At 50.1% G+C, this 12,461-nt stretch overlaps 1 protein-coding gene across 1 annotated transcript in view; it reads right to left on the bottom strand.

Annotated features, from left to right (window-relative positions):
* Nucleotides 1-12,461, bottom strand: part of LOC141111328 (tumor necrosis factor receptor superfamily member 8-like) — a 73,555-nt gene that overhangs the window by 43,320 nt on the left and 17,774 nt on the right. The window contains exon 3 of the mRNA XM_073603520.1: nucleotides 1,466-1,517. Coding sequence (XP_073459621.1) covers nucleotides 1,466-1,517 — 52 coding nt within the window. The remainder of the gene's footprint in view (nucleotides 1-1,465; nucleotides 1,518-12,461) is intronic.

Here is a 12,461-nt window from a genome sequence, read left to right on the forward strand (position 1 = left end):
ACAGTAAACTGGCCCCTTTTTTAGAAAGTTTGGAGACCTCTGGGTTAGATGATGCTGGAAGTCCTCTAGCCAGGAAAAGGGGGTAGGTTCTATCTCACTTACTGCAGATTCCAATGCACATTGCAAAAAGCTTGCAGTGTGCAGTGAAATCTTTTTCAGTACAGGAGAGGAGCCTGTACAAATTCTGCAGGCCTAAAGGGAAAGCTGGAGTTCAGTTTTAATGTACATTTATGGTGCCTGGAACATAATGTGCAGTGTTTTAGCTTATATTTAACAAGGCTGCAGTGCTGTATAACAGCACACAGGGGGTGCTGTACCATAGTAATTGACAGTTTAATACAAAGTGGCAACACATGAGGATAGACAAAAAATAAAATACATGCAGCAATCTTCCTGACGAAGCGTACCACAACCACGGCGCATCACATACATCACAACATACGTGCATCAAAGCTGCTTATCCTTAGTGCGGGGGTCTCCAAACTTTTCAGTATGAGGACTACAGCACATAATTTGTAATTATTCCAATTTAAATTAATGAATATTTTTTTTGTAATTAGTATGAAAGTCCAATTAGAATCCCCAGCTTACATCAGGGTCCACAACAAAGCCCCCTGTTACATCAGGTTCCCCATCAGAGTTCCCTGTTACATCAGGGTTCCCATCAGAGTCTCCCATTACATCAGGGTCCCCATTAAAGCCTCATGTTACATCAGGTTCCTCATCAGAGTCACCTGTAACATCAGGTTCCCCATCAGAGTCCCCTGTAACATCAGGTTCCCCATCAGAGTCCCCTGTAACATCAGGTTCCCCATCAGAGTCCCCTGTAACATCAGGTTCCCCATCAGAGTCCCCTGTAACATCAGGTTCCCTATCACAGTCCCCTGTTACATCGGGTTCTCCATCAGAGTCCCCTGTAACATCAGGTTCCCTATCACAGTCCCCTGTTACATCGGATTCTCCATCAGAGTCCCCTGTAACATCAGATTCTCCATCAGAGTCCCCTGTTACATCAGATTCTCCATCAGAGTCCCCTGTTACATCGAGTTCTCCATCAGAGTCCCCTTTAACATCAGGTTCCCTATCACAGTCCCCTGTTGCATCAGGTTCTCCATCAGAGTCCCCTGTAACATCAGGTTCTCCATCAGAGTCCCCTCTTACATCAGAGTCCCTTTAGAGTCCCCATCAGAGTCCCCTCTTTTACATTAGAGTGCCGGTTAAAATCTTGCAATGGGCCATAGTTTGGAAACCCATGCTCAAGAACATGGAGCTAAATGCCATCATCTGCATGGACATGGACTATAATAGAGCTGTGTTTAGATCCGTAAAAGAAATAAAACTGCCCTATGGATCAGAACTAGGTGTTTTTACATCTGTGTGGTTATGAACCCTTAAGCTGTATGCGTTGCAGAATCTATAAGTACTATTGACAATAAGTAATAAATCAATATATTTTGCTACTGACCTTCAGGACACTTCAAACAGCATTGTTCACGACATGTTGAACTGGTCGTTACCTAAAAAATAAAATGTCAGAATGTTCTGGGATAATAGGACATTGTGAGGTCAATCAAACACTTGAACCATCCTTGTTCCAAAAAATATCAAATCAGATATTAAAGCTCTGATCAGGTACAGGTAACCCCCCCCCCCCCCTGAAAGGTACCCTTTCCCCCCTCCCACCTGAAAGGTACCCTTTCCCCCCTCCCCCCTGAAAGGTACCCCCCCCCGAAAGGTACCCTTTCCCCCCTCCCACTCCCCCCTGAAAGGTGCCAAATGTGGCACCAGAGGGGGGGGGGGCAGATAAGCGGAGCTTCCACTTTTGGGTAGAACTCCGCTTTAAGCAACTCTTTAGATATTGTATATTTCCATCAGTCTCTATACAGTACATACTAGGACCAATTTGGACAGGAGTCCATTAATCTACCAGCATGTCTTTAGATTGTGGGAGGTAACTGGAGTACCCGGGGGAAACCCACAAAAGCACAGAGCAAACTTCACACAAAGAGTGACCCAGCTGGGGTTCGAACCGAGGACCTAACCACTGAACAGCCATACATGTAAGTGATACATAGCTATTTCCTGAAGCGTATTTATACATTAATTTAAATGTATAAAGATGTTTGCAAAATATAATGTGTCCCTCGTACTGAAAAAAAAACAATGTAACACATGTGGCCCAATTTGAATGCTTAATACAGCCCTCTCTGCTGCCCCAAAAGCCAGATTCTGCCGATTATTCCTGGGCAGTTTTAGACTTGGCTTCTTTAGAGTGGAGGAGTCCCTATTTCGGACACTTTGATAAATGAGGCAAACTTTCATATATTCTGGGTAGCCTAGGCAAGGCACGAAATGATAAACTGCTACACTGTGCGCTGACACAGTAACCCAATTCACTTTTCATACTGCTGACAACGTATAGTGGAAAACGTGACTCCGAGCCGGTTGTAGATTGGTATGCAAATTTGTATTGTGTGAGCTGCTGGATAACATGCAAATTCTAATCACCACAATTCATCTTTGCGTGGAGGCGTGGCGGCTCACAGATGTCCTGAACAATATATGTGATGAAGCAGCATGAAATAATGATTATGACATGAGGAATATACAAGCACCACAGGTGCCAGATCAATGGTGGAAATGTCCAGAAGTCCTTTCATTGTTCACAAAAATACTATACAACATCAATACGTTTCGGGGGCACCCCATCCTTCATCAGGGCTACAAGAACACAAAAATATTCATTATAAAAAAAAAAATTATATGGCTTAGTCAAATAAACACAATAGGATCCTGTGTACAACAGGATCCTGTGTATGTAGCTGGCCTTCAGTAAATATGACCTGCCGAAAAGTGAAGAGCATGAATGAAAGTCCCATTGGAGTCCCTGCTGCTGGCAGCATTCAGAAAACATTAAAGGCACCTGTCCCATACAGGACAAAGCAATTGGTTCACTTAAATGCCAGGCCCAACAGCTTCTTAGACATACTTTCCCTTAACCTGCAAGAGTGTGAAAATTCCAAGGCCATCTGGATGCAGCTTATGCAGGGTAAGGACTCTCCGTGTCATCATGTGACAGCACAGGGCCTGGTGATTGGCTGCTCAGGCACCCAAATTGGCATTATGGGAGGACGGACCGAACGTCTCATCCTCTCCCATACCCAAACGTACACGACATTTCATTCATTCCTGATTGCAAAACAAAATATCAGGGGAGCATAGAAGTTTTGAGTATATGCAAGTGGGGGGCATTGAAATGAACCTCTTTCTATGCTCTGTGGGGCCCCAGAAATTGTTTTGAGATTGCTAATTCAGTGTATGCTCCCTCTGGTGGCCAATTTATACATTTCTATGTTTACTATTATAACAAAAATATGGAAAAGCTAGCATGGAAAAATATAAATGTCCGATCAAAAATGACTTTAACTACAGTAGCTCAGCATTTTGGATAGATATATTATGTCCAAAATGTGCAAGATTGAAACAACCTCATGGCTGCAGTAGTAGCATATCTTATTTTGCCAGCATTACTGTTGCCGAACACAAACCAAGCAAGTCTATTGGGCGCCCTTGTAACACGCGATTGTGGTGAGGTATTTACAGCGTTAAATCAAGTGGTAAGGAGATGACGTATCTCCTCCTCACTGCCTGTCAAAAGACTCAGAAAAGGGATCCGAGGTGGGGCGGCAAAGACTACCGCACAAGTGAACAAGCCCTTACTGTGCCTGCAGGTGCTGCATCCCTGCTCGGTGGTTCCCAGGCTCTTCCGCTCCCCCTGTAAAGGTGACAAGTGGGACTAGATCAGGGAAAAGAAGGCCCAGAACTAGGAGGAAGGAATAAAGCCCAGGGCTGGCATGACAGGGTGGAAGGGGAACCAGACAGTTGAGGGTTAATGTGGCAAAGAGGTAGGTGATAGTTTCTTACTTACGTGATTGATGAGTAGACAAGGTGATGTGGAGGAGCATAGGAGAAAAGACTGGAGGAAGGGGTGGTACCATAGTAGTCAACGTTGGGAAGCCATCAGATGAACGTCCTGCCCTCCCTCCCTGAGATAGGGTAAGTTGTTTTTTAGGGTGCAGGCATGGGGATGGCTATTGGGACCCCTTGGATGTGGTTAAAAAATCTGTCGGTGGGAGACAAGTGAGGAACCATCGTTGGTATGGTGTCTTCTGGTTGGGTGTGGTCCACTAAGAGGGACCAGGTAGTGTAGACCTGTAAGGTCTGTGGGGCAAGTGTTAATGTCCCTGAGTCGGTGTTCTTGCGGCTGGGGACATCTAGCTTTGGTTTATGTTACTGTTGCTATTTATTAATTATGTTGTTTAATAAAAGGCTAGACGGCCATTTAACTCCAACCAGTGGCGGAAGTATAGGGGTCGCTGAGGTCGCCATGCGACTGGGCCCGCTGTATACCTCGAGGGCGGCTGAGACCGAGCTCCCTGATCCTCAGCCAAACTGTAATCGGCACTGTGCAGGGAGCTCATCACATTTATTACATCTAAAGTGAAAGCACAGTGTGTGCTGTGCTCTTTGTCTCCCCCTACAGTGCAGTACCCGACAGGAAGAGGTAAGGTAAAGTACTGCCGATTTTTAAAAGGCTACCTGTATGTATGTGTGTGTGTGTATGTATGTGTGCATGTATGTGTGTGCGTGTGTGTGTATGTGCATGTATGTGCATGTATGTGCATGTATGTATATGTGTGTGTGTAAATGTATGTATATGTGTGTGTCTCATCCCCCCTCACACCTGTACGCTCTCAGCCCCCCCCTCACACCTGTACGTTTTCAGCCCTACTCACACCTGTACGTGTACGCTCTTATCCCCCCTCACACCTGTACGCTCTCAGCCCTCCTCACACCTGTACACTCTCAGCCCCCCTCACACCTGTACGTTCTCAGCCCTCCTCACACCTGTACGCTCTCAGCCCCCCATCACACCTGTACGCTCTCAGCCCCCCTCACACCTGTACGCTTTCAGGCCTCCCCCTCACACCTGTACGTTCTCAGCCCTCCTCACACCTGTACGCTCTCAGCCCCATCACACCTGTACGCTCTCAGCCCCCCAAACCTGTATGTTCTCAGCCCTCCTCACACCTGTACGCTCTCAGCCCCCCCCACACCTGTACGTTCTCAGCCCTCCTCACACCTGTACGCTCTCAGCCCCCCTCACACCTGTACGTTCTCATCCCCCCTCACACCTGTATGCTCTCATCCCCCCTCACACCTGTACGCTCTCAGCCCTCCTCACACCTGTACGCTCTCAGCCCCCCCTCACACCTGTACGTTCTCAGCCCTCCTCACACCTGTACACTCTCAGCCCCCCATCACACCTGTACGCTCTCAGCCCTCCTCAAAGCTGTATACTCTCAGCCCCCCCCTCACACGTGTACGTTCTCAGCCCCCCTCACACCTGTATGTTCTCAGCCCTCCTCACACCTGTACGCTCTCAGCCCCCCCTCACACCTGTACGCTCTCAGCCCCCCTCACACCTGTATGTTCTCAGCCCTCCTCACACCTGTACTCTCTCAGCCCCCCTCACACCTGTACATTCTCAGCCCTCCTCACACCTGTACGCTCTCAGCCCCCCCTCACACCTGTACGTTCTCAGCCCCCCCTCACACCTGTACATTCTCAGCCCTCCTCACACCTGTACGCTCTCAGCCCCCCCCACACCTGTACGCTCTCAGCCCCCCCTCACACCTGTACGTTCGCAGCCCTCCTCACATCTGTACGCTCTCAGCCCCCCCTCACACCTGTACGCTCTCATCCCCCCTCACACCTGTATGCTCTCATCCCCCCTCACACCTGTACGCTCTCAGCCCTCCTCACACCTGTACGCTCTCAGCCCCCCCTCACACCTGTACGTTCTCAGCCCTCCTCACACCTGTACACTCTCAGCCCCCCATCACACCTGTACGCTCTCAGCCCTCCTCAAAGCTGTATACTCTCAGCCCCCCCTCACACGTGTACGTTCTCAGCCCCCCTCACACCTGTATGTTCTCAGCCCTCCTCACACCTGTACGCTCTCAGCCCCCCCTCACACCTGTACGCTCTCAGCCCCCCTCACACCTGTATGTTCTCAGCCCTCCTCACACCTGTACTCTCTCAGCCCCCCTCACACCTGTACATTCTCAGCCCTCCTCACACCTGTACGCTCTCAGCCCCCCCTCACACCTGTACGTTCTCAGCCCCCCCTCACACCTGTACATTCTCAGCCCTCCTCACACCTGTACGCTCTCAGCCCCCCCCACACCTGTACGCTCTCAGCCCCCCCTCACACCTGTACGTTCGCAGCCCTCCTCACATCTGTACGCTCTCAGCCCCCCCTCACACCTGTACGCTCTCAGCCCCCCCTCACACCTGTACGCTCTCAGCCCCCCCTCACACCTGTACGTTCTCAGCCCTCCTCACACCTGTATGCTCTCAGCCCCCCCTCACACCTGTACGTTCTCAGCCCTCCTCACACTTGTACACTCTCAGCCCCCCCCACACCTGTACGTTCTCAGCCCTCCTCACACCTGTATGCTCTCAGCCCCCCCTCACACCTGTACGATCTCAGCCCCTCCTCACACCTGTACGCTCTCAGCCCTCCTCACACCTGTACGTTCTCAGCCCTCCTCACATCTGTACACACTCAGCCCCCCATAACACCTGTACGCTCTCAGCCCCCCCTCACACCTGTACGGTCTCAGCCCCCCTCACACCTGTACACTCTCAGCCCGGGAATTTACCAGATAGGGCAACAAAGAGTCTGATGTCAGCTCAATGACACTCATACACATTCTGAAATCCAGCGCAGCCACGGAGCCCTCCTGCACCCGCCCCTGCTTTCTCCCATCCCCGCCAGACAGCCAGGCCCTTCTAGAAGCTTTGGCCCCTTGCTAGTGTATGGGCTGTACCCCCCTGATGGCCCTGCCCGCCGGACTGCCTGTGCCCGCTAAGCCTGACTCCCTTTTCCCCACTGCTACTTCTATTTGTCTGGCTCTGATGGGGCCCCAGGTGAACCTGTGGCCCCTGGGCAGTGTCCAGGGGTGCCCGGTGGCCATATGATTGGGAAGTCTTGTCTGGCCCCTGGTAATATAGACTCCCAAGGAAAGCCATTTATGGGCAACTGGATTTGAAAGCACATCTAAATGTCAACTGAGGTCATCAACTTTGCCTCTCCTGCTAAAGAATTTTACTGCTTCTGCTTCACCTTTAGTCAGTGGCGGCCCGTGCATTGTGGGCACACAGGCACTACCTCCCCTAACACCGCTGCCCTCCCTAACCATGCGCCTGGCCCCTTTCAGGACGCCGGGCGCATGAATTACTATGGCGGGGATAGGTGGGGGTGTGTGTTTTTTGAAGCACCTGATTAGAGTCAGAGGTTCTAATAGGCTTTAAAAAAAGGGTGGGCTCAGGACGCAGAGCACTGGGTCCCGATCCCACCCAGTTGTGTGACAATAGCGAATTAATTTTTGCTATTTTCACACTAAATCTTCTCGCCGCCAATCAGGAAGCAGGTGTGAGACCTGTTTCCCGATTGGCCAAAACAGCAGGCGATCCTATTGGACGCCTGACGTGGAGCCAGGGAGGAAGCCCGCCTGCCTGAAACCGCTGCCTGGACCCCGCACCCACTAGCCTGGAGCCGCTGCCTGGACCCCGCACCCGCTAGCCTGGAACCGCTGCCCAGGCCCCGCACTTGCTAGCCTGTAGCCACTGCCTGGACCCAGCACCCGCTAACCTGGAACCGCTGCCTGGACCCAGCACCCGCTAGCATGGAACCACTGCCCAGGCCCCGCACTTGCTAGCCTGTAGCCGCTGCCTGGACCCAGCACCCGCTAACCTGGAACCGCTGCCTGGACCCAGCACCCGCTAGCATGGAACCGCTGCCCAGGCCCCGCACTTGCTAGCCTGGAGCCGCTGCCTGAACTCCGCACCCGCTAGCTTGGAACCGCTGCCCAGGCCCCGCACCTGCTAGCCTGGAGCCGCTGCCTGGACCCCACACCTGCTAGCCTGGAGCCACTGTCCAGACCCCACACCCGCTAGCCTGGAGCAGCTGCCCAGACCCCGCACCGGCTAGCCTGGAGCCGCTGCCCGGACCCCGAACCCACCAGCCTGGAAAAGCTGCCCGAACCCCGCACCCACCAGCCTGGAAAAGCTGCCCACACCCCGCCACGCTGAATGACACCCCCCATTTATTTGGATCTATCTATCCAGGTAAGTGCCGGACCAACCGGTAGACATCCGGGGGGGGGGGGTTGTTAGTGCCGCACTGCCAGGGTGGGGGGGGGGTGTTTGCCATCCCTGCAAACAAAAAAACCCACCAGCCGCCACTGCCTTTAGTAGTATTATGCCGTGTACACACGGGCAGACTTTTCGACCGGCAGACAATCCGACCATGTGTGGGCTCCATCGGACCTGCAGCAGACTTTTTCAGTCGAAAATCTGACGGACTTTAGATTTGGAACATGTTTCAAATTTGTCCGACGGACTCGAGTCCGGTCGAAAAATCCGCTCGTCTGTATGCTAGTCCGATGGACGAAAACCCACGCTAGGGCAGCTATTGGCTACTGGCTATGAACTTCCTTATTTTAGTCCGGTCATACGTCATCACGTACGAATCCGTCTGACTTGTGATCGCGTGTAGGCAAGTCCGTTCCTTCAAAAGTCCGTCGGAAGTCCGTCAAAAGTCCGTCGAAGGTCTGTCGGAAAGTCTGTCAGACCAGTCCGGTTGAAAAGTCCGCCCGTGTGTAAGCGGCATTAGTTTATATGTGAGCAATAAAAAAAAAGCAAGTGTATTCAGTATTCAAGTACAAAATCCTGAATTTGGTAGAAAGTGAAAAGTTATTTACTTGAATCATCTGGGAGGGGGGATAAGTTGACTTTCAGTAGAGGTTCTGCTATAGATGAAAAACACATGCCGAGCTTTGACCTGATATTATGTACAAGTGTTGTTTTTTTCTAATTCTGTCAGTAGTTCCCCTTTAAGCACAATGAACATCTTGCCCCTGGAGGGCTGCAGTGCTGCTACACGCTCTCATCCTGAAAGTGGTCTTTTACTACAAATATGAGATCACCAGTGATGACCCCACTTGCCTTTCCTGAGATGAGTTGGCTCTGCCTGGAAATAAGATTACTGATGAGTAAACAGAAAAATTAATAATGATGTAATTTAGCACTAAAAAGGGTTTTGTGGGTTTAGACCTAAAGAGAGACAGTTGTGACACATCGCAATATGGCGCAGGCAAAAGCGGCTACATCTTTTTATCATTTTGGATAGAAAGCTGAGGGGTTGGGGTCTTTGTCAGTTTTTTATCACTAAGTAGAAGGAAGGAGCGGTGTGTTGGAACCCTTAAAGGATATGTAAAGGTTTGTTTAAAAAACAAAAAACAAACATGTCATACTTACCTCCTTTCTGCAGTTGGTTTTGCACAGAGTGGCCCCGATCCTTCTCTTCTGGGTTCCCTTTAGTGGCGCTCCTGGCTCCTCCTCTTCTCGAGTGCCCCGTTGGGGAGTCGCTTTCCATGGGGGCACCCGTGCGGGCGCGCTCCCAAGTCCTGTTGCTGCGTCCATTGACACAGACAGCAGGACTCGGCCCTGCCCCCCCCCCGACTCCCCTGTCATTGGATTTGATTGACAGCAGCGGGAGCCAATGGCTGCGTTGCTATCAATCTATCCAATCAGGACCTGAGACACCGGCTAGAACTGGTGTGCTGGTCCCCGTCCCTGGAAAGATCGGGTTCAGGTAAGTAAAAGGGGGGCTGTGGGGGGCAGCTGCATCACAGAAGGTTTTTCACCTTAATGCATAGAATGTATTAAGGTGAAAAACCTTCAGGGTTTACAACCCCTTTAAGGAAGAATTCCAGGTATGGTATTTTTTCATACTTACGTTCGTCCACCTAGGACCAATGTAACTACACTATATTACCAAAGGTATTGGCCATACACTAGTAAAATTTCATTTGAAAATTTTAATTTTTGGAATGTTACTTCAACTTTCACTTTCACATTTTTTTAAGACAGTGGTATGAAAAGGTAAATACACTATATTACCAAAAGTATTGGGACGTTTGCCTTTACACGCACATGAACTTTAATGGCATCCCAGTCTTAGTCCATAGGGTTCAATATTGGGTTGGCCCACTCTTTGCAGCTATAACAGCTTCAACTCTTCTGGGAAGGCCGTCCACAAGGTTTAGGAGTGTGTTTGGTGGAGGGGGGATTATGGTTTGGGGTTGGGATTGGCCCCTTAGTTCCAGTGAAGGGAACTCTTTGGCCCCTTTCACACTGGGGCGGTAGGGGGCGTCGGCGGTAAAACAGCGCTATATTTAGCGCTGTTTTACAGCGGCATTCGGCCGCTAGCGGTGGGGTTTTAACCCCCCGCTGGCGGCCGAAAAAAGGTTAAAACCCCTCGTATAGCGCGGCTATAGCCGCGGTATTACCGCGGTATAGCCGCGCTGTCCCATTGATTTCAATGGGCAGGAGCGGTTTAGGAGCGGTGAATACACCGCTCCTTCACCGCTCCAAAGAAGCAGCTGACAGGAGATTTTTTCTTCTCCTGCCAGCGCACCGCTTCAGTGTGAAAGCCCTCGGGCTTTCACACTGAACAAACAGCGGAGGCTGTTTAGGGTCGGTTTGCAGGCGCTATTTTTAGCGCAATAACGCCTGCAAACTGCCCCAGTGTGAAAGGGGTCTTAAGGTGTGACGGTATACCAAGACATTTTGGACAATTTCATTCTCCCAACTTTGTGGGAACAGTTTGGGGATGGCCCCTTCCTGTTCTAACATGACTGCGCACCAGTGCACAAAGCAAGGTCCATAAAGACATGGATGAGCAAGTTTAGGGTGTGCAGGCCAGTCAAGTTCCTCCACCCCACTTTACCGTTGCATACCAGTATTACTGAGCCTATTACTATAAGAGTCTATTACTACAAGCGTGACTGGAACTGTTACTCCTATGGGATGATCTTACTAAGGCCTGATTCACACCTATGCAGGATGCAGTTTGCATATTCCAGGTGCATTTTGCGTTTTTCAATACACATTTTTGATCCATTGAAGTCTATGGAACCAAAAACCAGAAAAAATCCCCTGGTCCTTTCCATAAAATGCACAGATGCACAGAACTACATCTATAGGAAACCATGTTAAATGGACTGTAGTGTGTTTTTGCAAAACTGAAAACGCACTAAAAAATGCATAGGTGTGAACCAGGCCTTATTAAGGCAAATAGACTGTGCACTTTTGAAAGTGCAGTTGCTCTAGAGCTTGGTAAATGAGGGAGAGCTCTTCTGACTTCCATCATCCAATCAGGCGCAAGCAAAAAATTTCTGTTTTTTTAATTTTCCTTGTGAAGTCCCGGGCCTCTCCAGGCCTAATAATGACCTCCAGAGTTGGGGACAGCTGACATCCTTCTATGTAGAGCGGGTTACGAGGCATGGTGAGTGCAATGCAAGATAGATTAATGGGCGCCAGACACTTCCTGAATGCAAAGAGATTTATTGTCTCTTAAACAGAACTGTGGGAGAGAGGGTTAGGGCCAGGACACCCTTTAGTAGTTGCAATGTTAATTAAGCAGACTCTGAAGCTTCTATAGGTAGGCAGCCACGCAGAGAAAGGCACCCAGCAAGACACCACATCTGCATGCGTAGGATCGCTGTCTCCTATGGAAACAATCTTGGAACAGTTTCTAACAAAGGTTGTAATGAACTTATTCACTTCTTCTACAATCTCCTGTTGTAGATCTTCACTCAGCTGAGCTCCTAGCTTCACTAGTATAGTGCCTCAGACATAGAGTTGCCACCTCATCCCTTTAAACCCGATCACATATGAACTACACAGGTTCTGTGGCTGATTAAGGTGGTAATTAAACTCACTTGGTGCCTTATCTGCATTTAATTAGCCTCAGAACCTGTGTAATTCACATGTGCTCAGGTTTAAAGGGATGAGGTGGCAACTCTACTCAGACAGCCTAGCAGTCAGACGTCCCTGGGATAGGGCTCAGGCTCTGGCCTAGCAGCCCGGGCGGCGGGGCAGCACAACACACGTCCACCCAGACAGCCGTCCAGGTGGCCCAGAACCCAGATCACCTGACCTCACCCAAATAAATAGGCTCTCCCAGCAGGCCAAGGAACCCAAGAAGATCCCTGCCCATTGGCTGAGACACCCCATTCATTCCTAATCTGTCCTTGCAATGCCCTCGTCTTATCTCATGCCACCAGGTACCCGGCCATCTAGTGACAGAAGAGAGAAGTGCAGCAATTCCAGAATTAGGGGGAAATCAGCTGACCTCCTAGAAATTGGCCAAAGCAACTATCACTTGGCAAATACATTTACTAGCAACCTTGCCTAACCATCAGGGTGCTACACTTAAATGTGATTGGGTATTCTTTGTAAAGTGAAGCCTTCCTCATTTACTAAGCTCTGGAGCAGCTGCCCTTTCAATAGTGCACAATCTAGTTGCCTTTAGTAAATCAAGCCCT

This window comes from Aquarana catesbeiana, linkage group LG10, assembly GCF_042186555.1.
Source record: "Aquarana catesbeiana isolate 2022-GZ linkage group LG10, ASM4218655v1, whole genome shotgun sequence".
NCBI lineage: Eukaryota > Metazoa > Chordata > Amphibia > Anura > Ranidae > Aquarana > Aquarana catesbeiana.